This window comes from Xiphophorus couchianus, chromosome 14 (genome assembly GCF_001444195.1).
Source record: "Xiphophorus couchianus chromosome 14, X_couchianus-1.0, whole genome shotgun sequence".
Classification (NCBI taxonomy): Eukaryota; Metazoa; Chordata; class Actinopteri; order Cyprinodontiformes; family Poeciliidae; genus Xiphophorus; species Xiphophorus couchianus.
The window spans coordinates 7,977,461-8,002,701 of NC_040241.1; the positions used below are offsets into that span (position 1 = coordinate 7,977,461).

The following is a 25,241-nucleotide window of genomic DNA, read 5'->3' on the forward strand; positions in this document are numbered from 1 at the left end:
ACAAGTAAAGCCTGGTGGCCCGCCAGGCTTATAATAGACTGGGGGAAACCCTGAATATACATGTATATATAAAAAACACATTAGGAGTCAGCTTTTTCTTCTCAAAATCCTTTATGTAATTCAGAGCAGATTTTTCCTTCCAACACATTTCAGAACAGGAGAACTTTTGGAAACCTTCCCGGAGAAGTTGCACCGAGCGAGGTCGTCCCTCCGCACTGAACACCAATCCTCACTTGTCAAGCCAGTCAGTTAATTATTTTAAGCAAGCATTCATTTAAAAACCAAATTATAATATTAATATCTGTATTTATGTACACAACAACATCTCTCGTTACAAACTTCCAAAAGTAACTCCTCCTCCCTCCAGAGCTGCCTACGCAAAATTGGTAGACAGGACAAAGTATTAAAAAAAAAACATTCAAAGTAAAAGTTAACATTCATAATAATAATAATCACAATAATGCTTAAATAAAACAAAAAAGCTCTTGCTTGAAATTAGGTTTGACAATTCATAAAAGATCCACAATCAATGTAATCTGCTATTTTTGTTTTCTTTTTTATTTCCCAGTCACGTCTTTGTGCTTATTGGTGAAGCTTTCAGAAAGCATAAAAAACCACCTCGCTCTCACTGGGTGTGTGGGAAAAGGTCAGAGCTTCTGCCTGAATTCTTCATTTTAAGACCAACTGAACTGCCTGAAATCCACAAACTTTCAAGACACAAAGCAACGTTTTCCAGAACCTTCTTCAGTGCGTTAAAGAGCAGCAGAGGCATGGAGAGGAAGTAGTGATGTCTTTTTGAGATCTCTACCCTTTAAAACAAGCGCTAGAGGAGTGATTTTAAAACCTTACGATTAAATAGCAAAAGTAGGCACATTAAACTCCATCATGTCTGCCATGTCACCTGGGCAACTGAAGAGAAAACTGGAAAAAAGGTCATCAGATTTACATCTAAAACTAGAGAAAAGCGAACTTCAGACCTGCAGCTCTGTTTTCTTTTTATTTGCCCTCTTACTATTTTGCCACATACAAACAACTTATAAAACACCGGGATTCTAATTCTTGTTTGTAAAAGAAGAGGGCTGAATTTTGTCATTTAATGGGTTTGGCATTGTAACAAATTAAAAATAATTAAAAACATAATTGACGAATGAAAAACTGAGATTGCGCTGAAATTTGAATGGCATGTTATTTCTTGAACTGACCTTTGGGGGCAGAGGTGTGCAGCTGGTCTTCTGCAAACACGGTTATAAGAAGTAGAAGAAGAACTGAATGCAACAGATAAACATACTGATGGAAAATCTACAGAAGATTTTCTTGGATGGTCTTTCCGATGTTTTCCCAGTAACATTTGAAGTCAATAGTAGCTGCTGCTTCCTTAGCTAGCATGCTATGTGTGTCCATTATACCAACAGACACCAACTCTGGTTGCAAGCTGACAAATTTTCCTTGGTAGCTTAGCTTAAGTTACTTAAAGCTATTTAAGCTACATCAAGTTTTAATAGCTTAAGCTAGCCATTTAAGCTTAAGCTAAACTTAAACTTGGATAACTTGAGCTTAAGTTAGCTTAAGCTGTGCTTTTTAGTGCATTTCATGAACAAAAAACAAGTCAAATAGCCAACTTTGTGTCTTAGTTTAGGGATCAACAATTTGTATTTAATTTGTTATACAATTCATAAAGATATACATCATTATTTTTCCTGTAAAATTCACTTTATGTTCCATTTTTCGTATTTTGTTGCTAATCCCTTTTAGAGCGAACCGACAGCCAATCCCATGTTAGCAAATTGAACTTTTCAAGCCCCGATCTGATAGGTTCATAATTATGTTACATGAGTTAATGTGTTAGTTTATGAGTTACATAAACAGTTCTCACAGATTATACGTTTATAGGAATATACTTTTAAATTAGGTACAATGGAATGACCAGCATCTTTAGTTTCAGATAAAGAGAGAAAGAAAAGTTAGCCATCACTCAGCTGGCAGCACAAAGCAACACGTGGGGGAGGGGAAGTTCCCTGAAGCATTTCCACCTCTTAGGGAGAGGTTTAAGCCACAGAGATGTTAAAATGGTTTATGTTTTTTTTAAACGTGTCGCCACTAAATGAAAAGACGGAGCCATCTTTAGATCTGCTGCTTTATAACAGTCTGAGTGGCGATGGAGAATCGCAGAGTGAAAAACGTGTTGTGGAAAGATTCTTCTCAACTTGAGAGCTGCAGCTGGACTGGGTCGCTAACGGAACGAGGCAGACACTGATCAATTCTTTGTAGTGTGTCAAAACTGAGTCTGCTGAGAAATTAAAGTGGATATTTTAGAGGTTTTTAAAAATGCACCGTTTTTCAGACTTGCTCTTCCTTCGGTCCTCTCTCTCCTTTTCTCCATCATGTCATCAAATGTGGCTCCTAATGGCACAACACCACTTCATAACCAACCTCCAAGTCTCGTTCCACTACAGGACAGCTTTTAAAAACTGTCCTGTAGTGGAAAAAGTTAAAAGTTTAAAAGTTGCTACTGTTAGACTCATTGCTAGTCCTGGTACTTAAAAACACCCCCCAAAAAACCTGCAGCTTAAAATAAAATAAAAATACATTGTAAATAAAAACAATATTAAACCGATAAAAACACTGAAAAGGTGAAGTTATACATACTGCAAATTGAATTTTTGGTCAGTTTATGTCACTTGATCTTTGAATATTTAAAATAAAACGATTTTTTTGCTCTTTCATCATAAATACGGAGCTGTGCTCATCAGTTTGAGACATGTTCCCACCCCTCCAGTGACTCCCTTGCGCTAAGATACTGTATATGAGCCACAGATCATAGAAACGGCGCTTTTTCACGCAGCGTTCGGCCTCCAACCCTACATGATGTCAGAGAGGTCTGAGGTGATTGGCTGGACGTCTATTGGTGCCGTCAGATCATGGTCGCTTCACTTCCTGGCCGGTGAACACATGATCTGGCAGTTCCACCGCTGCTGGGGAGGGAAGCTAACGTAGCAAGGTATTAATACTCAGAATGAAGCTGCTGCCTCCTCTGAAGCCGCTAAAAAAACACACATGATCGGTTCAGCCACTGGTCTCCGTTCCTGGTGCAATAGTGCAAAGCGAGTGTTAGACAGTGGGGGGTTTCTTGGTATATCAAGGTGCTTGTTGCAGTGTGGTCTCGGAGGATTTGGCATCCCAGAGGCAGGCATACAACCGGCACGCGCCTCGAACCCGTTTCCCCAAGCGGCGCTCCGGGGTCAAAGCCGCTCCCTGCCGCAGGGGGAATAAAGCCCGGATACTTGTGTGAGTGTACTGGAGGCAGCCGGCGGCTCGTCTGCCACGTCCAGACAGTCTGCTGGGGGAATTCACCGCTGGCTGCGTCAGTCTCTGGACTGGTAGAACAGGATGTATCCGGACTCGGAGTTCTTGGAGATGTCGGACGTCAGGCCGTAGAACTCCTCGATCGCCTGCGCGTCGATTTTCTGAAAGGGAAGAGTGCAAGGTCTGAACCGAGACACATTCGGGACTCTCGGGTTGTTCTCCAGGCCTTTGTAACAAACACCTTTAGCATTGCTGGGTCAATATTTATTCAACTTTCCCTGCAGCGTGTGGAAAGCTTCATAACAAAAATAAATATACATGCTGTCCAAACTCCAAGGTTTCTGCAAGTCGCACACATTTAAAGTTAAGACCACATGAATGAAATACCAGAAGTCAGGTCTATGAGCAAAACAAAACATGCTCAGTTCACTTTTTTTTTTCTTTTACATAAAATTATTCTTAGATAATGAGATCATACTTTGAGCTCCTTTCAGAATGAGCCTTTTTAGGATCTCTGTCACTTCAAATCCAAACAAGCTGCTGCTGGCCACGTCCTCCAACTCAAAAATGGCCACTGGCCATCAGATTGCTCAACAATCCCATCACTAAGACTGACTGAAAATGCTAAGTTATATATATGTAGCAATATTTCACTTACACGTCTTTGTGCAGTGGCAATAAAATAAGTCTAAGTATACAACCGTACATCTTTGAAAAGCGTCACTAGAGCCTCCGCTCGGGTTGCTTGGTAACAGCTCACACTAACCCTGCGTGAGCTTTTGCAAGTTTTTTTTTTTTTGTGCGTTTTTGGGAACACTTCCTCGTCGTCTTGACTGTGGGAGGGTTTGTTTTCCCCATTTCTCATCATAGCTGCATCTGCTGCTCTCTATTCGTGTTCTTTCCTCAGCTGTATTTCTGCTCCATGACAACATGGAGGGGAAATAGCTTAGCTACCTATTCAATAGGTAAGGACAGTGTTTAAAACTCACTAAACCTCAGATTTCAGAGTTTGTGTCACAACGAATGCTGCTTTCAGATCAGTGCTAAGTAGCAGTGCTAACTGTTTCCTGGGAAGCTTTTTTTAGCCACGATAGGGGAGAGAAACTGTGGCATCTCTGATGGTCCGTTTGTGGTTCTTGGTGGAGATTTATGATTCTCACGCTGCACATGTGGCTCTAAACACATTATTTGTACAGAACGCATGTAGCATCATAGGGGTTGGCATGTGAAGTGAGCTGGTGGCGACGATAAACGTCATCCAGCCAACCAGCAATAAATTTGTACTTACTCATGATAGACACACAAAAAAAAATTCTAGCTAGCTCGGCTACCGGTACATTAGCAGCTAGTTAGCGGTAATTGAAATGAAGATGTTTGTGTGCGACTCAAACTTCTGACGGTAAAACTACCTGAATATATGAGATTAAACTGAAGACCTGTGAGTAATGTATTTAAAATTTAAGAAATGTTATTGCATATTTGTCCCAAACATTTGACGATTTCTTCTCAACCTAAAGCTAAAATCTTTGCAAACCCTGTGATACGCATTTTGTTGGTCTGTTAAAGTTTCACACTAAAAGCTTCTGGGCTGATCGTGAAAGAAATGCCGCTTCAAATTTTGGAGCACAGAAGAAGTTTCAGTTCCAGGTGGAAACGCCCCAAACGGCATCAGTTCAGGCTTTCAAGCTCAATTTAGACTCCCCAGTTCCTGCCAGACTTAAATAAAAAGAGGCAAAAAAAAAGCCAAGCAAATCTCCTCAAAACATTAAAATGATAAGTTAGTATTTATGTTCTGCGAGTTCAGCAGAATCATCCAGACCAGATGGCCGAGCAGCGGAAAAACCCCGCTATCGTCTTCCAACACCGGGCCCTCAAAGAGAGCGTCTGCCATCTTCTCTCTACACTGGAACTGAACGGTGATGCGTCCCACGCTTTAAATGAAAACGGATGAATGACACAGCGAAATGCTTCCTCTGGTTAATTCAGCCAAACTAAACTGGCTGAGCACTGAACTGAAGCTGTGCCTCAAAATGTTTGGTTTTTTTTAACATTCGCTGTAACTCATTTACATCAGAACAAGAAACGAAGTTAAGTCTTAAACCCACTCTTGTGCAAACTGCTGCACTTTAAACTGGTTACTCTGTTCCTCTTTGGTAGCAATTTATAGTTTTTTTTTTTGTTACTATCTGATTCGCTGGTGGGTTTTTTTATATTCCTCCTCTCATTACTTAAAGTAAGTACAGCAGAGGAAAACTTATCCAACTTTCTCTGCTTCTACTGCGTCTCAACACCACGTCTGAACAGCTTGCTGTGATCCAAACTGAGTTTATGAAAAGGGTCATAAACTCAGTTTATTATTATTAGAAAATGATGGATGGCTTACAAAAAATTTCACAGATGGGAAGTAAAAAAATAGCTTGAAACCTCCCCCTCCCCCTTCACTAGATTATTCGCCTTGTAGTTCAATAAACGTCTTCGCGCTGGTTTATTAAATAAAATACACCAGGTAGAACTCGCAGATGTGACAAAAATGTAAAAGGTTTTAATAGAAGAAACTGCCTGAAAATGTTTACAAACAGTGGCTGAATGAAATTGAATGAAATTACTAAGAAAATCCTTAAAAGTACAATCCTTAGTTTCTGTTTCTATTTAAAAATAAATCTGGCTTCAACACTGACAGAAGTTAAATTTTCAAAAGAGAAAAATAAAGGTCGACCTGACCAGCAAAGCTCCTCCGCTGCAAATGACTGATGTTTTCATTGGGAAAAGCACAGAGCTGAATGTCGACTAAGAAAAAGAGATTGAAGGCAAAGAAAATGGAAAAGAAATCCAAGAACTAAAAAAGATCTGCTTGCTTTTTTCTCCTGGGTTTTACTGTTGGTAGAAAATACGCCTACCCTTTTGTTCCTGATCATTGCTCAAAATTAAACGTCAACATTTATTATTTCAGTCAATACTTGCAGCGCAACACAAAACACTGGAGCGACCAGAAGGTTAAGCTCATATTTTAGCAGCTACGTTTCCATGTTGGTTTTGATCCTCCGTGTTTCACACCGATACATTTTATATTCTACTGGAGTTTCCATGGACCTTACCAAGCTCCGCCCACAACCGACCCACGTGACAGCAAGTCTCACAAGCAAAGCCTCGCGGCGCATTGTTTCTATGTAAACATGACTCAATTAGTGCATCATTTCCACTGGGTTTTCACAATATATCAGCTACTACAATGGACAGAGGAACTAACACGTTCATGTCATCATCTGGGAGGAGGTTACTGGTTTCTCAGTCACAAGCTGGTTGCAAACCTGAGGCCAGCAGGTGTCAATCAGTTATGGTAGATCTGACATTTGGTTTGATGACGTCAATATGAGAAGCTACAGACTGATAGGAGGAACCAAAGAGCTCTGTAAAGGTAAAGGCAAATCTTCTGAAGTTGGGATATAATTAATTTAATTTCACATAATTATCACGGTAGAAGCCATTTGTTTGTTAAAATTTTATGAAATATATTTGTTCTATTTGATGTTTGTTGTGAATGACGTAAACTCACAAACGAACGAGGTAATTAGTCCAACGTTTAGAAACTACAGCGGCTGTAATGCGCCACAGCAAAGGTAAACAAAGGTAAAATAACCCGAACAGGTGATCAACTCAAAACCACTCCTACCTTTTTACTCTCTCTCTCTTTGTAGTTTAAGCACACCTGTTACCGTGGTAACCGCCTGCTCCCCGCAAGACGAGCAAAGATTACCTTAAAAACATAACATTCAGTCCGTTACGATATCAAGTTTCCAGGCTCGATATTTATTTCTCGATTATTAATCAGCGCTTCCCTGAACACAGCGATGGTTGATTGACTGGCTGTACTTGGTGCTAACGTGGCTAACAGGAGTAACGGTTTAGTCCAAAGCCTTTTCTGCTAAAATAAAATCTTTAGTGTATGTCAGATACAGACACATGTTGCATATTGATCTGTTTAGCTAACGTAAGACTGTGTAGCAGACAGGCTTCAAGGTGTACAAGTTGTATCAGTTCTGCCATTATGCTGTACTTAGCTAACGGGAAGCTAAGTGTGTTTGTGAGACGACCACGTAGAATGAGCATTAGCCAATGAAAAGCGGCTCCTCTGGTAAGGTCCATTCACCCTAGACTGGCTTTTTAGGCTTATTTCACCATTAATGAAACAATGTTTATTAATATTAATGTTATATATTACAGAGGAATGCCTAGGCTTCAATTTTGTTCGGTTTCCTTCAACATCAGTTTTTGCTCTTAATTATTTTTAACCTTTATATACAACTTATTTAGTTTTCTCTTGTTTTAAATGGTGTCTCTTGTAAAAATCCCTCTTTTCTGAGAGCAACTTGTGAAGCTGCAGCCAACATTTTACAAAGTCATCTCAGTTATGGCTGCACAAGAAAGTCTGAAGTGTTTCAAACAAGTAAACTTTGTACATTTTTGACTAACGGCAGAAAAACAAGCAAAACACCACAATCATTAATGCTCTAAATGTGTTACCCAGACTACTGAATTGCTAAATAGTCCAACACATTTCAACATTTTACGACTACTTTACGATTAGAAACGTCCTCTCTCACCTCTACAATGTCGTCATCAAACAGCAGCCAGAAGCCGTGGCTCTTGACGATGGTGATGTAGTGTCCGCGGTTGGGACCGCTGCAGCGCAGACAAAAAGGACAGACACCAAAAGAAGACGCATGTCAAACAGATTAAATATGTGCTTCTGTTTTCAGACGAAAGAGCAAATCAAGTTTAGAACTCTCTAAACTTAGCTGAAGAAAAAGCAAAGACTGGCGTAAAATCCGTGCTAATCGTGGTTAGCAAGTCGTTACAAACTGCAGCAAGCTAACCTGGGGGTTTAAATTAAATCATGAGTCACTAATATTTTTTTCTTACGTCCTTTCAATAAGCGGCTGAAGAACAAAACATTTGACTGTGGATGACAGCAACTTGGTAACTTTTACCCCCTTTGGGGCCGAACAACTGGGATTTAAAATATAAATTTCACAACCAGTCAGTGTCTGTTCTGAAATATTTGGAAAGTAAATTTTATTCAATTTTATAACTTGCCTCTAGTTCTACTACAAATAAATCACTCCAGTATGAGTAGAAAAACATTGTTCCTGTGTTACAGTTCTTATAGATAAATATGAACAGCATGAAAATGGGTGTTAGAAGTTAAAAAATTTAACAGAAACTGGCAATAAGAATTTGTCACACCGTTATATTTAAAAAAAAAAAAACTTCTTATAAAAAGTATCTTTTGCAAAATAAGTATCAGGTAGCATTTTGTACTACATTGACTGGGAACAAGCTGTAACGTAGGAAGAGACCAGATGAGTTCACTTCTTTAAAGTCTAAAATGATTTTTTTTAAAAACGACCGTCAATGCTGAAGTAGGCTTGAATCCTCCCATTTGGTTTTCATATTCAGTCAGATCTAAGCTCAATGGTTTTGCGTTGCTTCGACTCTATAAATTAGCTATAATATCAAAGTCTAGGAATTTACTTATGAAAACCCATAAAACGCCGTTACACCGTAATTTTGATCTGTAAAAATAACATTGAAGTTCTGTTCCAAAAAAAACAACATTTCCAACAAAGGCCGTGGAAACAGGGGGATTTGGCTTTGCACGCACTTCCAACTTGATTTGTTTATTGTAAAAGTACAGACAAAATAATTACTAAAAATGTCTTGCAACTTAGTCGAGAACGAAAATGAATCTCAATTAAATGTTTGAAGCTCTAAAGTGGTCAAAAACTCATTTTACAAAACCTCCCGTCCACACCAGACATTTACCAAACAATCCCCCTCCACCAAGCACCCGGTGTGTTCTTAATTACTCAAATTAATGGGAGGGTCTAGCAATTAACAACGTAATCTAAACAAGTCCAAATATAAAAATGAATTACAAATTTTGGTTCTAAATTAACTTAAATATATTCTAACTACCCAAAGAAGAAAACTAAGTTGGTAGAAATTACAATCCACAAAAATGTAGCAGAAATGCCCACAACAAAGGTTAGCATGTGATTGACGCCATGTGACCGTAAACTTTCACCATTTAGGAAAATAAAACTATTTCTGCAGCGTTTGATCATCCAGTTCAACACACAGTACAATTCGATATTAACCAGATGTTTAGAAAAGACATTTGTTTACTGTGAAAACTTTATTTGTAGAAACACAAACAATGGATTTCTCTTATGTTTGCAATTTGGACCGTTATAGATAAGTGTCCTGTTACTTCATGAAGTTATTATTCGAAACTGATTTCTGAATCTTTTTAAATGCTGCTTTAAGATGAGCAACCTTTACTTAACTTTAAAAATTTGGAAATATGTAGTTTACATAGTCACATAGTTAATATCTTCATGAATGAATGAGTCAAAGCAACAACCCAGGTATATTTTTGATATTTTTGACTATAACATGATATAAACTAAAAAAAAAAAAAAAAAAAGAGTTGATTTTACATAATACCCTGCCTTCTAATCCTCTGTTTGCCTTTAATAAACAGATTTGCATATCTGTAATTATCAAACTCTATCAAACCAGAACTACAGAAGGAAAAATAAAAGTCCAATCTAATTCAGGACCTACCTGCCGCAGTGCACGACAACAGCGACCAGGTCGTACATGCGGTCGGGGTTGGTGGCGTCGCCTGACGTGTTGAAAAGGCGGAGCTCCAGCGGGAAGACGACGCGATAGGACAGCTTGGTGTAACGGTGCAGCTGGTCCATGTACTTGAAGCGCTTGAGGTGGAGGGCGAGGATCATGGGCAGCTTTTTTACCCTCATCCTGACAGAACGACACAAGCAAATGTTTGCTTCGTTTGTGAGTCAATTCATTGGAAAAAAAAAAAAAAAGATTTACAGTGAAGTACAGCTGCATAGCAATTCATACAGTTTTAGGTTTTGTCCTGCTAAAAAACACATTTCACTGGAAATAAACATGATAAACCGACAGAAAGTTGAGCATCTTTGTGAAACGGGAAAAAATTGATATATGAGGTTTTATTAAACAAATAACACCAGGAAAGAAGTCGTCGTTTCAGCAGGACAACGACCCAAACATGCAGAGACACGTGAAATAGTTCATGTCAAAGCATATTCATTCGGTAAAATGGTCAGTAAAAGTCCATAGTTAAACCCAAACAGGAATCTGTGACTAGACATAAGCATTTACCAAGAAGAATAGGAAAAACCATGTTACTCTTTACCTGATACTCCTTGTCAGTCTGTCACAAAAACTCCCTATAAAATGGGCTCAAGTTTGTGTTTGTAACTTCACAAACATGAATACTTTTACAAGTTCACAGATGATGATGATGATCAGAAAGTTTTGATTAAAAACAAAGCTTGCACACAAAAAAAAACTTCAAGAGAAACTTAAAAAAGCTGGGAGTAATTAGTTCAAGGCCTAAACTTTCAAAGAAACATTTAAAAATACCAAGACGTTTCCAGAATAACCAGAATATCGCAGCATGTTTTCACTGTTTTTCCGTCCTCCTCATTCAGCTGCAGCTCTGCTGTTCTTTCTCCTTCGCGTTAATGCAAGGTTCAGCCTCTGCTGGTAGCCCTTCACGTCCTTAATGGATGTTACTTGGTGCACTTAGCTGGCTCTCCGGTACAAAAATACATGCAGCAGCAACACTTGAGAAGACGCGCTTAACGGTTTCCAACCGCAGAAAGCTAAAAACGCGGCAGCGCTGTTAATGCAAAGGGAAGTCTGGGAGGGTTAAGCGACGTCCAACAGGCGTCTGGCCAGAGATACGCCCGCGAAACCGATTCTCAGAATGTAACAGGAAGGCCCTGACAGGCTGCCATGGTGACGTCAGATGTGGTTTCAGGGTTGATCTCTAATGGAACAAAACCCAGCAGAGTTTGTTTACTGTTACTAAAAACACCCTGCAAAAACTAAGTGGGAGCTCAAAAGGGATTGCATGACGTTTTTTTTTATTTATGTTTGTGCGATACAAAAGACGTGGTGTGTGTTTGGCATTATTACATTAAAGCCACAGGGATGATACAAGATGATCGTCATGTGTTTAGCTGCTCTACAAAAATTAAGCGCATTTCACCAAATCAGAAAAGAAGGCCACTAGAGTTATTCGCGAGTTTTCTGCTGTACGAATGTGAAGGACGTGAATAGAAAAGGTGACGTCACCTACCGTTTCTGGGCTTCCTGTTTGCTGCGACATTGCTCACAGTAATATTTGTACTCGCTGCATAACGTCTCTGTGTTGCTGAAGCCCCTGTTGAGCACAAAAAGGAGAACTCATCCATAAATCTTCACTAAGATCTAAGATTTTTCTTGTTGGGCTTGATGAAATAAAAAAAAAAAAGAAAAGAAAAAGCAGGACAACCTGAGACAGTGTGTGATCGAAGTGTTCTGCTCCACGTCCACCGACAGATCCAGGAAGTCCTCGTCCTTACTGCTCACCTGCAGCAACCAACAACAGGTGAACTGCTGACCCACCAAGGTGGGGCTGATCAGTCCCTCCAGGTCGTTGCATGCAAGGTGTGTTTTTTTTGTGATGCTGCGGCCTAAAATTGCTGATTTTGTGGCAAAAATATATTTTTTAAAAAGTTGCACATTTCTTGCTTTGTTTTTGCCTTAACCTGGTCTTACAAAAACGCTGACGTTCCTGTACATAACCTTCCTCTTTTTCCCCTCTGTCTTTCTATAGTGGCAATAAAGATTTCTTTGAAATATTTGGAATGCAACAGTGGGCACAACAATTTCTTCACTAAAATTAAAGAGAATTTAATTCCTAGTTAATTCCTGGTATTAACTAGATAGAAAGCGATGTAAAATAGGCAACAACATTAGTATTCTTGTTAACAAGCTTAATATGATGCAATGGTATGGATTAACTGGTCAACATTTTGCTAACATTGTCTGCATGCAGCACAGGCACTCAACTTGGAAGAAAACTGTAGAACTTTTTGCCTTTTGGCTCTGGCTAATTGCTGGACATGAGAGAGACCAGCAGCTCACCTCAGCAGCAGTGTAACCGGCGGCAGCATGTGAACGCTCATGGTGCGTTTAAAGACAGTTTTTAAGAAAATTACGTTTCTACGTTGTACCCTGCAAGCAAATGGTATCGTTTAGCATCACATATACTTTCAACTTGAACACGACGTTAAATTGGAAGGAGGCGAAAGGGATTGTTCATAGTTCAGTTGCAGTGATTGGTCAGGAGAGAAGGAACAACAGATTTGTCAGATTTGAGGAAAACTTGCAATGTATTGTGAAAATTGCAAGTCCGCGCCAAATCTGCAAATGAATAGTCGCAATAAATCTATTAACCGCTTGATAAATTAAAACAAAATCATTTATATTTGCATGATTTGTCATTTTTCTCCAAGCTGGTTCGCTGGTTTCAACTAGACCTTTTTTTTTTTACCCAGTTTTGCTAGCAGACAAAATTGTAATTCATTTTATTTGTTGTTTCTGATGTTTTGTTTACTTATTTTAGGTATTTAAAATGCCTTCCAGTTCCAGCATTAAAGAGAATGTGCTCTTGGATTATTATGCCATTTCCATTATAATACCTAAAATGGTCTCAAAACAACAATACTACCGTTTATCGCAATAAGCTCTGGGACGATTTATTGTCCAGCAGAATTTCTTATGACACGCCTACAAACTAGGAGTGAACTTGTGTTAACAGTCGCGATCGCAACTTCCTGCAGGGACTGGCTAACGGAAGCAGCGGATGTGAAAACCCAGCTCACAGCTTCGCAGTTGAGGCAGCGCGTCTCGTTGGTCAGCGTTCCCTGGAAGATCTCGTGGACCCACGTCTGCTGCGTCCCCTTCCCATCGTCGCCTTCACCCCCGCCTCCCCCTCCGTCACCACATCCGCCTCCTCCGCTCCCGTTCTGCACCAGTTTTCCGTTCTGCTGTCGCTCCTGGCTCTTCTCCTCCTGGAGGAGGTCTGCGATAGTGTTGAGGAGGTAGTTGAGGAATTCGTGGGCGTCCTGCTGCATGTAGTTGTCAAACAACTCTGGGGAGGGGAGATGCGGACACGTCAAGGACAAAGATAAATATTTGATCGTGTTACAACCACAGATTTATGCGAGTGACCGGGCCGGTCGACAGGAAGCCCGGTTAAAGTTGACATGGGAACAGATGGAGCTAAATACAGGGAAATTCATGTGCACCTTCCAGCAAGACACTGATCTTAAACAGCTGGAGCTGTTCTGTGGTGGAACGGTTTAGATCAATGTTTCTCAAATGCTTTCCGTCATGCAACTTAAGTTGTACAACTTAAATGTTGTAAGTCTGGGAACAATTCAGTTTTTTAACTCAATAAGTAACATTTAATCTAGACCGCTCAGTCTGCGTGGTTCTCTCAAGAGAAAAAGAGCAACTGAGTCACCAGGATGTAAAACCTTTTAAAACTGTAAGCATGGGTTACCCAGCTTACCCAGCTTCTTCAGTTTGTTCTTTTTCAAAAGATATATAGCTTTCTAAACACCTTTGGTGAAACATTTACAACAACATTGCTAATATTTCAGCTTGTCAGAAGATATGAAAAGTGCAGAACAGTTTGCTTTCATACTAAATAAGCTTTGTCTATTTTTCCTTGCCTTTTTCTGCGAGCTACAGTTACCTGCTTAAGACGGAGTATAAGAGCCAGACTAAGGTTTTAAATCGTAATTTTATGAAAACTGTACGCCAAACTACGTTTAAATGAGGAATGCTGGACGCGGCGGCGACACATGTACGCAAGCCTCAGTCCTCCACGCGGCCATGACAGGTTGAGTCTCATCCCGTTGACCTTTGCCCTTCTCTCACAAGCTACTTTCCTGTCGTTTCACTTTCAAATAAAGGCCAGCAGAGCCAAACAAAAATTATTCTTCTTGTGAAATTATAGTTGGTGTCGATTATACAAGAAAATAATCTTTTAACATATCAGCATCAAATTCTCATCAGCCGCAGGACTGAATCCATTGTTTAAACTTGTGTCCATTTCAAAAAACGAACCACAGACTGTATGGGGTCGATAACGCTATTGAACCCTTTTTTCATTAAAGCGTTTATTTCCTCATAATGTTACGACTTTCTTCCGCCAATATTTCATCTTTATTCTTCTAATACTATAACTACTAGCTTGGTCACAATACACCGTCATACTTGCTTTACTAACCTCTGCCGCCATTATTCTTCTCACTGTCACAAACTTCTCCTTGGGCCTGTTTTCTGCTCCGCTTTTATTCACTACGTGTGTCTGTGTAGACTGCTGCTGCTACTGGCTTGAACACGCAGCCTGTCAATACATTTGAACACTACTGCCCCCTAGTGACCGGAGGCTTGATTATCAGTCAAGCATGACTAAAAACAAGAATTAAGTCTCTCCTGCTTCTTACGCCCCATTATTTCAGACGTATTGGTTAGGATAAAAGATATTCTTGTGTTAGAATTGATCATTTGGTAGTTTGGGATGCTTCACTACTCTTGCCAGTCGCTCACTGAGCTTTGAACTACTTCAGTCTCTAGGTATACAACGTTGGTGGACACAAACCAAAACAACATGCAGATGTAATTCTCGGGAAATCTGGTTCTACTGGACCAGAATACAAATACATGCCAAACTCCTCTGATTTTTATTTGTAAACATTTTTCAAAACCCGTGTAAGTCCTGTTGTTTTCCACCTTACAATTATGCACTACTTTGTGGCAGTCTTGTCACAGAAAATCCCCATGTATTTTTTTTCTTCTTCCACTTCACATCAAATCCCAATTATCTCCATTAAAGTCTGTGTTTGTAATGTGGACAAAGTGTTGGACAAGTTCAAGATGTATGTCTAGTTTTGTAGGGAAAAAGAAACTTTTAAACCAAAGTAAAGTCTCAGAGACAAGTGGCATCTGTGTGCCACTCTTTTGATTTGCTTCCTGCTCCGTAATTTCACTGACAATATAACTTCCTCAGCTGTGTGATTAACTTCTCAGCTGATATCCATCGTCCCCATCTCTTTCCCCTTTTCCAAGGCCGCTGCCTGCATCAGTACTCTCAGCTGCGCTGCTCCGCCATGAAAGGAAGTTTGTCTCAATGACTCTTTGTTCTAAAGACTTGGAGCTAAATGCTTCCCAGTGAGATTACAGGACGCCTCGCACTCTGACATCAGCGGCAGCTGCACATTCTTCCAAAGCCGTCCCATGAATATTCTACGAGATTATTCTGCATCTTGACACAAGCCTCCTTCCTCACCCCCCGTCGACGCCTACCGTTTTCCTTCCTTAGCCGAGAGATGAATTTCTTGGGAGGGATGACTCCGACTTTTTTCTTCTGGGTGGCGATGCTGTTGAAAAGGTCGGCCAGGCAGGTGAGGAGGGACTCCTTCCTCCGAGGCTGCACCTGAGATCAACGGCACGAGTCACAAAGGCTTCCATAGCCTCCAATTGTGTCTTTAACATCAAACTGATATGTGCTTTAACATGGGTTGTAATCATTTGTTTTTGGGGTAAGGTGCACCTTAGAAAGTCCTGGTCAGTTTTGAAGCCAATCGTTTCATTTCTACCTTCTTTCATTTCCTGTCAGTAAGCAAACATTTTCATACTAGCGTCAGAGAAATAAATTGTATCTGGAAGGCATGTCACATTAATTTATAATTTAAAGGGACAGTATTATGTATGTTCCATGTTTTAGTGTGATAAAGTAACTATGTTACCTTCAGATTAACTCAAATTCTAGGAATTTGGGTTTTTAACTTAATGCCTTGAAATTGGGCCTCTGTCTCTTTTAGAAACTCCCACTCTTTCTGAAACTCCACCTTCAGGAAGTCGACACAACATCGCTCCTCTATTAACCCTTTAAGAACATTTTTACCAGCGTTGCACTGAGAAGTAGATGGTATAACATGCTTAGCAGATGTTAGGTTCCACCAAGTGTTTGCCATTTGCTGCTCGCTAGTCTGAAGGAGCTGGGGAGGGGCTAGGTCCATCCAGGCCCTTCTGCACAGCTGAAAGGTTGCCATGGAGAAAAAAGATTTTCTCAAAGATGCATGAAAAAAATTAAGGCAACACTCCAGGTGTATTTTTGATGAGGGAATAACATTATAACATGACGTAAAGCTAAAAAAAAAGTCAGTTTTACAAAATAATGCCGCTATTAAAAAAATCTAACACAAGAACTGTGTTATTTTGACTGGGAAAGTGCTTCATTCCTCAAGCACTTTCCCTCAAATAGCTGAAATAGGAACAAATGTGTCTCGTCCAAGTACATCTTTCTGCTTATCAGCTGCACAGATTCTGTATCTGCTGTTGTTATTTTGACCGCTATTTTGCGCCCCGTTTCCAGAAACTCGTCATAAAGCCTCCTGATATCAGTGATTTTTGGCCCCCTGCTGACAGCTGTGAGGGAAGCGTCTGAATCAAATCCAGGTGGCCACCGGTGTGCGAGTTCTGTTTTCGACACTCACCTTGTACGCCAGCACCTTCTCCCTGAACGGTCGGCAGAAATACAGAGCCTGCAGCACCGAGTTGCAGTAGCAGGTATTGCCGAACTAGATGAGAGGCAAAAGAACAAAGAGGCGGATGCGATTCTTTAGAGTGCGTATGTTTTATTAGCATCCATTTAACACAAAGAAAGTACAACCGTCCAGGTTTGCTTTAATTTAAAGTCCGAATTATGAAAAAAAACAAAAGTATATACATATATATATATATATATATATATGTATATCAGAGCAGGCACGTCATTAGCTAGTAGTGCATTGTATCCAGATAAACTTACGTTGACCAATCCAAAGTAGTGTTCATTAACAGGAAACTGTTCCGGTCCAATCTCCTTTTCCAAGGCAGAGGCATTGGCGCCCTGAAGAAGTCGGGAGGAGAAAACAGCAGAATTAATGTTTTACTTAAACGTTTCTTGTCACAGCAAGAAAAAAAAAAGTAACCACAGACTGGTACGATTTTCCAGGATACAGTTTCCTAGACTTTTATTTGTTTCTGTTTTCGTTCTGCCCTGCTGGAATCAGCACTATTTTTAAAAACAGCTCATAAAACTCCATTTAGACCAGGGGTCTCAAACTCCAGTCCTCGAGGGCCGCTGTCCTGCAGTTTTTAGATGTGCCACAAGTACAAAACGCTGGAATGAAATGGCTTCATCACCTCCACCTTGTGTAGATCAGTTCTCCCAGCCTTGCTAATGACCTAATTATTCTATTCAGGTGTGGTGCAGCAGAGGCACATCTAAAAGTTGCAGGACAGTGGCTCTTGAGGACTGGAGTTTGAGACCCGTGATTTAGATGGTTTGCAAACTACAAAACAACACGTCATGGTCTGTTTTTAAATTCGGTTGACTTTTTTGAAACTATGGCCCAATAATTCGGGTCTATACTGATGTCCGATACTAAAACCGCCGTTAAAACCGATATTATATACATTTCAGTTGTCTTTTATCAACGTGGAAAATACGACCACTGAACCACTGTTTAACTTCTTCAGTTAAACAAACACATGACCAGAAACATAAGCAACAGCAACATGACTTTAAACATCGATTGTTAATATCGACTTAGTTTTACTTACTCCAATATGTTGAAAAATGACTAAAATCAGTCGATACCGATGTTAATGCCGACATATTGTGCAACCATAGTGCTAAAATCATAAGAAGGTCTTCAACAATCATTTATAGCCAAAATATTCATAAAAACGAGGGGTGGCGATATGGTATTAAAGTTTTATCATGATATTTTGTGTCTGCATGACACAGAAATCAAAAGCTGCCTTTGAAAAACATTTGGAAAAGTTTGATTTATATTGCAAAACTGCTCACAGAAACTGCATTTACTAAAACTTTCAGATTTATTGACACGCTCATTGAAAAAAGACAGCAAAATTATCAATCCTGACAATATAGGAGAGTTTTGGGCAATTTCAAGCATTATTAATTGGAATATATCATGACAACGATAAATCTAAATTCTTATCACAATAACAAATGTATCACAATACATGATACGATAAATGCCCAACCACAATAAAAACTATCTGGTGTGTCTGACAGGGTCAAAGCACTTTCAAGTCCCAATATAGATGTTTTTTTCAGCACTGTGAGATCATCTGATATTTTCCTCCTATAATGACCACAAGAGAGACAGTCATCCAAGTGAAACCCCGTCAGTTAACACCAGGAGGAAGTAAAAAACCACAACCTACCAACCAGAAACACGAACGTTGCAGGTCCACTTAACTGGCAAACTGCATAACTATAAGGTTATATGAGTAAGATACAGCATTTGCTCGTTTTCAATTGGTGAATATATATGTGCGGCAGTGACGTGCGGTCACAGGAGGCAGGTGAGGCCTAATGGAAAACTATAATGATAAAATAATTTATATTGCTATTTTCACCCTGTGGTTTGTACTATAAAGTACCTGTTTTTCATTTAGCTTAACCAATTCTGGTTAATTTTTCTTCAAAATCGCTGAATTTTCGCATTTTCCCATTCAAATGCTCAGAAGAGAAGCCGGTGAGGCAGCAGCGAGCTGAGCCTCACCTGGGATTGCGCAACCTCTGGCTAACTGCACTGGCTGCCATTTTATGGGAGCATGTTCCTCCTGTCTGTGCGTCGCCAATAAAATGGTTAAAAAACGTTCAATATGGGGCGTGCCGTGGTGGCGTAGTGGTTAGCGCGACCCGTATTTGGAGGCATTGAGTCCTCGACGCGGCCATCGCGGGTCCCGGACCCGACGACATTTGCCGCATGTCTTCCCCCCTCTCCTTCCCCGTTTCCTGTCAGCCTACTGTCATATAAGGGACACTAGAGCCCACAAAAAGACCCCCTGGAGGGGTAAAAAAAACCCATTCAATATATAAACATATTTTCCATAATTTAGCTTATGTATATAATGTAGTGTTTTTTGTAACCAACTATGTGTGTAACGTGTTTCGTGGGCTGAGAAGCGATCAGAAACGCCAGTGAACAGATTCGAGGTGAGGCAGGCAGTTCTCTTGCCTCATGGCAGGGGGCGCTCATGATCCCAGACATTGTGACTCCACCACTGCAGAGTAAGAGACAGTAACAGCGAGCTAGCCATACAGAAAAGTCAAGTGCAGCGATATATTTATAGTTTTCTCCTCTTACCACAGCAATCACTTATTAGTAATCGCAAAATAAACATTAAGCCTAAAACCATAGTACTGCGACAGGTTGAATGTTCTGCTCTTTGTGTGGGAAATATTTAAGTGTGTTTTTGTGGCGTTGTTGTCCGTTGCTATGGCAACTAGTCTGCGCGTAGCTGCGCTTCTACAGAGCGAGAAAGAAGTGGTTTTGAGTTGTACTTTAACGATTTTCCCGTTGGAGCACAGCATAAAATTAATAATACCTACATGTCCAAGTTTGATTGAGTTAACGGAAGAATAGCCTTTTTGCCCTCCAGCGTTGTCCGCATGCGCGAAATTTCCTTATGTAAACAATAACATGCCGGGGGGTCTATATTTGTAAATCTGATGATGATTAAGTCAGTGCCTCACCAGCTATGAGCCTCACCGCACGTCACCGATGTGTGGAAATGAAATAGAAAGTTGAATCCGTTTGCAGACGCAACTCAAATGCTCCAGAATCTCCTTTAAAACTTGTCAGATCTTCCTCTTCGGCCATCTTTACTAACGCCAGTAGCCTGACCTGTGAGCCTCTTGTGATGTCATCAACCCAAAAATACACACAAAGCAGGATTAGCAGCCTTTCCCCCCCCCCTCCTACAACCTACTTTTAAAAATTCTATATTTGGTGGAATCCAGTTGAGAAAATCCCTTCCTCACAATCAAGTTATTTTTATTAATGTGTTGGTAGACCGCTGATTGTCATACTTCCCTAAAGCGCTTTTAGAAGCATCAGAAAAATCCTCACTATAGCACCTTAAAGTGAGGAAATTAATTTGTTGCTACAAGAGCACAAAACGTGACTTTACAGAGAAAGCAAGTAAATAAATAAAACTTTATGATCAATTTCAGTGTTCCCTCTACATGTAACTGATCGTGACGCACCGCTACAGCTAAATAAAAGACGCCACCACTTCAAAATGAAATGCCACCACAGCCTGGTTGCATGTTTCGCATATGAAATATAGCTCAACATATACATAGCTTACGTCTGTGCACTTATACCAACCATAATCAGAGTTTGGAATCAATTTAAACAGTATGAAACGTTAAAATGTATATTATTTGTTTAAAAAAAAAGAGAGAGACATCAGCTCCTGGAAGCTGGCCACCGTGCGCTGCGCTACTTTCAGGAGTGAGGAAAAATTAGAGGCGACAGTCTGAAGTAGAGGGAGAGAAAAGGCAGTTTTAGTTCAACCGGTGAAAGTTAATGTAGTTAATTAATATAGCTTGCCCTTAATGCATAATGGTTCTGGTATATCTTACAATATAGAGCAAAAACAGAAAACTAAATGTTTTACAAAAAGCTCTTTCAGGCATATTTTGGTGGGAGCAGAGACACAGAAACAAAGGACAACGATGACAGCAGTAGTGATGGTGATGCAGCTTCTCCCCTCAGGGTGGGGGGGGGTCGAGCTCAGCACCACATTGCAGTCCATGTAAAGTCAACAAGAGGCTAACAGCGGGTTGCTGTCTGGGCTGAGGTTATTTATCCAACAAACAGCGCCTCAGAACAGCCAAGAGGTTGTAAACAACAAGACACAGCAAACTAACTCTCTGATGTTTGAGAGGCAGAGGAGGGGGGGAAAAAAAAGGACCTGAAAACACACAAAGACATTAATTATTAACACCGTCATCGCCGGTTTAAAGTGACAGCTTGGAACCGAGTGTTAGAAATGAAAGTGAATAGAAGAATTATTCATAAGACGAATGCAATAAAAGGAAGTTAAATGAAAGCGCGGCAGTCTCGACTTAAAGCCGACGACACAACGCCGGTTGCCTAAAAGTAAACATCTTTCCTCTATTAATATGCTATCTGAAGTTGTTCAGCTCAGTTTCAAACCATCTTAGGCGTGAGAACGAGTCCAACCCTCGACCGCTGGATGGTTCTGGTGGTGAGAGGTTGTTTTTTTTTCTTCTTTTTCCTTTCTTTTTTTTTTTTTTCAAACCAACAGTGAGACGGAAATTTCAAGCTGCCTTGGACTTATAAATAACTGTTCCTTACCCCGACCTGCTCCTGCACACTGCTGGACAGGTGGCTGGAAAAAGGCTTTGCTCTCACTTAAAGCAAACAAAAATCCAGCTTTAAAGAAAGCTTCAAAACCACGACTAAATTTAAAGGGTTTTTTTTGTTGTTTTGTTTTTTTTTACATTCTATATTCTTTCTTAACTCTATGTTGCTATGGCAACATAAATGGCAACATCTACGTACCATCAAAAAAAAAAAAGGATAAATCATTTTTTAAAAACTAGCAATAATCAATTTGCTCTTTCGTTTTAGCAGCATTAGGGCTAAATGTTGATGTTCTGTTTCCAATGAAAGAACAAACAAAGTGAGGGATTTTTACTCCAGAATATCATCTGGTGAAAACCTTCAATCAGCAGCAGCATTTTTGCATTCCCTAAACGTGTGAGAGAGAAAAAAAAAAAGTGAACCCAGCTCCACTTCCTCTGTTTCACCAGCCAATACGTATAGATTTAAGCATTAAAATACAACACAACTCACCCGCTAAACCAAACTCTTCTTTGAGCTTGATATGAGACCAGTTCTCACGGTTCTGTTCTTGACAGAGGAACACAAACACACCAAAGCTCATATTGGGAAGTTAATTAGTCAGGCGATCTGTTTAAATAGCCAGCCTGCAGTCAGCAGCTTAACACATCTCCCACACTTTAGCTCAGCACTTGTAGGTTTACAAACAGCATAAGTTTAGCAGATAGTACTTTTTTTTCCTCCTCCCGCTTAAAAGAAAGACAAATGATGCTGTTTGTGATCAAAACAAACATCTGCAGGCTTGAGCAGATATCAAATTTTATTACTCAAAAATTCATGCCTAATAAGGACTTAAAACAACTACTGTGTCCAAAGCAAAACAATGGGTAGATAACATTCCTATAGCATAAATCATGTTGCACTGTATTAGTATCAGTAGGCATAATAGCTGGCTTTTTGTTTTAAATGGAAATAATTAATCAAGTTATACATTTTTGTTGTGTGTGTTATTCCAGGAGATCATGAAATGAGGGTTATGAGCATGTCCAGAAATGTCACACCACAAGTGTACATACAACAGAAAGTACTACCAAACAGTTGAATATGTTCATTTTGTAGGTTTGGCAACAAAAAAATAAATAAAAATGTAGCAGACCGTTTTTCAGCCAGCTCACTGGCTGTGTGCAGCAACAGGTAAGTGTTGAAGCACAGAAATGCTACGACGAAAAGTTTCGTGTTTTTCTACGGCACCCGTATTTTAATGGGAGCTTTAGATTTAATAGACATGATTCTGTGCAGAAAGTGAGTGTCTGTGAGGAATGCGTTGCCTGCCATCCTGACTACAGAACCTCCACAGGGTCTTAGAAAACTTAACAATTGTTTCCCTTTATTTTCACCGATCAAAGCTCCCTGTTGTTTTTTTTATTTTTATTAAACTATTAGGGGTTTTACTGAGGCATTCAGGTTCTATCCTGTGTCATTTGGTTTAAATTTCACCCTCTTAAGCTCAAAGCAGCATCAGCTGCCTTGAGGTGTTTACATCCTCTGCAGCGCAGCTGGTTTCTGTTATATTTCTGCTATTTGGGGGAAAGTACAACCGTGTAAGCAGGAACTGTAAGTTTCGGGGTTTTTATATCTGACAGCAACTTCAGCCCAAAATAGAACTCCAAACGGCTAGCTGGCTAAGCTAGCCGTTTCCCGACCATCTAGTCAGTCCAACTAAACCACAACCCAGATGAAGCTGCTTACTAACTCTCTCTCTCACACACACGGCCGGTGTGAGCACAACGCGATCCCGTTAACTCTCCACACGGCGGCGTGTTCGGGCCCGGGAAGCCGCCCTGGCCCGAGCAACTTTCTGGGAACGCTGTGTGTTTTTATCATGTTGTTCTGTGAGGCTAACAATCAGGCTAGCAGCAGCAGGACAGCTAACCGTAAAACATGAGAGCAGGCAGGGTTCAGCAGACCGGGCAGCGAACGGTCCGCCGAACCACCCGCCGAACCGCCCGCTCTGCCCTCCTTACCATCGTACAAATCGAGGCGATCTTTCGGACTGTCATCAGTATTTCCATCCGTGCGCCGCCATGTTGGACCGAACCCCGATGTTAAAATAATCAGACCCGCTGCGGCTGCAGAGTTTCCGGGAGGGCGAGTCGAGCCTGCCTGCTGCCCCTATCGGTACTGTCAAAGCGGAACAGAAGGGGGACGACAGCGAGAGCTTCCGGTATGACCTTTCAGAATAATTTAAAACATTGCAACAAAACAAAAAGGCTAATTTTGTGTGTGTGTGTGTGTGTGTGTGTGTGTGTGAGGGGGGGTAACACATTCCAAAGTTCATCAAACTTTACCGAAAATTGTCTGAAATCAAATAATTTTAATGGAATTAAGTGGGCGTGGCCAAACTGCTCCACAGCGCCCTCTAACGTGAGATAGGCCAAGTCGAACATAGCAGAGATCTGAAACCCAAATAGTGAGAAGGTGTTGCGAAGTAGTGAAAGGTTGTTGCTAAATAGTGACACGCTGTTGCCAAAAATATTGTTGATCATTTGATGCTTTTGTTTAACCGTAAAAAGGGCAAAAGTATCCCCCATTTTTACTGAGGTTATTGTCAATTATTTTGGTCTTGTTCCATAGTATTGTGATGCTATTGCTGATTATTGAGACGCCATTGCCAAATAGTGACACGCTGTTGCCAAATGTATTGTTGATTATTTATTTACATTACGAAGCCATTTGTTATGACTCTTGCCAAAATAGTGCAAAGTGGTTGCCAAACAGTGACACACTGTTGGCAAACATGTTGTTGATTACTTATTTATTGATATTGTGACGCTGTAGCCAATTATTATAACATTGCATGACACTGCAACGCTGCTACTGAATCGTGCAGCGCCGTTGCAGACTGTTGCAACATTGTTGCCAAATAGTGACATTTGGCAGCAGCATCTCATCTAAGGGCAAATAATCAATTGCCTTGTTGTGTTCACTTGTTCCTCTGATGAAGGCAGATTGAAATGTTCATCTCCATCAAGTTCGCACAATAAAGCTGAAAACTGAAATGTGATCATCAGTCTTTTATGTCTTTGCAAGCTTTTGTTTTTAAAAAAAAAAAAAAAATTCAGCACCATAGTGACCTTTATGTGTAGAATATTGTAGTAACGCTGCCAGATTGTGAGATGCTGTGGCCAAATGTTGACACGCCAACCCGACACGCTGTTATAGGCTGGTCATGTGGTGACATCACAATTTAATTGTCTGTTTTAAAATAATTTTAAAAACTGCACGTGTCTCTAAATAAACAAAAAGAATAATTTTATTTATTTATTTATTTGCTTCATGCAGCAAACACAATTTCAAAACCGTAATGATCTTTGCTGCTTTATTCTGAAAATACAAGCACAAAGTTTCCGCTTTAGTTGCTGTTTTTTTTTTTTCTGTTGTAGTTTAGAGTTTCCTGCCGTCCACTCCTGGAGGTTGTGAGGGAGTGTCGATGAACAACTACTTACTTGCTCATAAGTGTTGGTTCGGTTCTTACAGGGCGCCGGATTGGTGGGCGGCGTTTCAGTGTTGCATGTTAATTAATTACGATCTGCTTCTCAAAGACCTTTGGTAGTTGGTTTAGGATATAAAACAGTTTTATCTCAGCAGTTTCTAAAATACCTATATAAATTCTTTCAAAAAAACAACAACATTATTTTGCATGTTTTTAATATTATTTCATAGTACAATACTTATACTGAATTAGAAGATTCTAATCTATCTATCTATCTATCTATCTATCTATCTATCTATCTATCTATC

General features: G+C 40.1%; 1 protein-coding gene across 1 annotated transcript; it reads right to left on the reverse strand.

Annotated features, from left to right (window-relative positions):
• Positions 1-92: 92 nt before the first annotated feature.
• On the reverse strand, positions 93-23,631 carry usp12b (ubiquitin specific peptidase 12b). Its single transcript, XM_028038503.1, has 10 exons — positions 23,465-23,631; positions 17,072-17,152; positions 16,758-16,841; positions 15,565-15,694; positions 13,071-13,339; positions 11,696-11,772; positions 11,501-11,584; positions 9,931-10,128; positions 7,905-7,983; positions 93-3,464 (listed from the first exon to the last, which is right to left on the reverse strand). Exons 1-10 carry the CDS (start codon positions 23,510-23,512, stop codon positions 3,363-3,365), a joined length of 1,152 nt encoding a protein of 383 aa, XP_027894304.1. The 5' UTR covers positions 23,513-23,631; the 3' UTR covers positions 93-3,362.
• Positions 23,632-25,241: the final 1,610 nt, after the last annotated feature.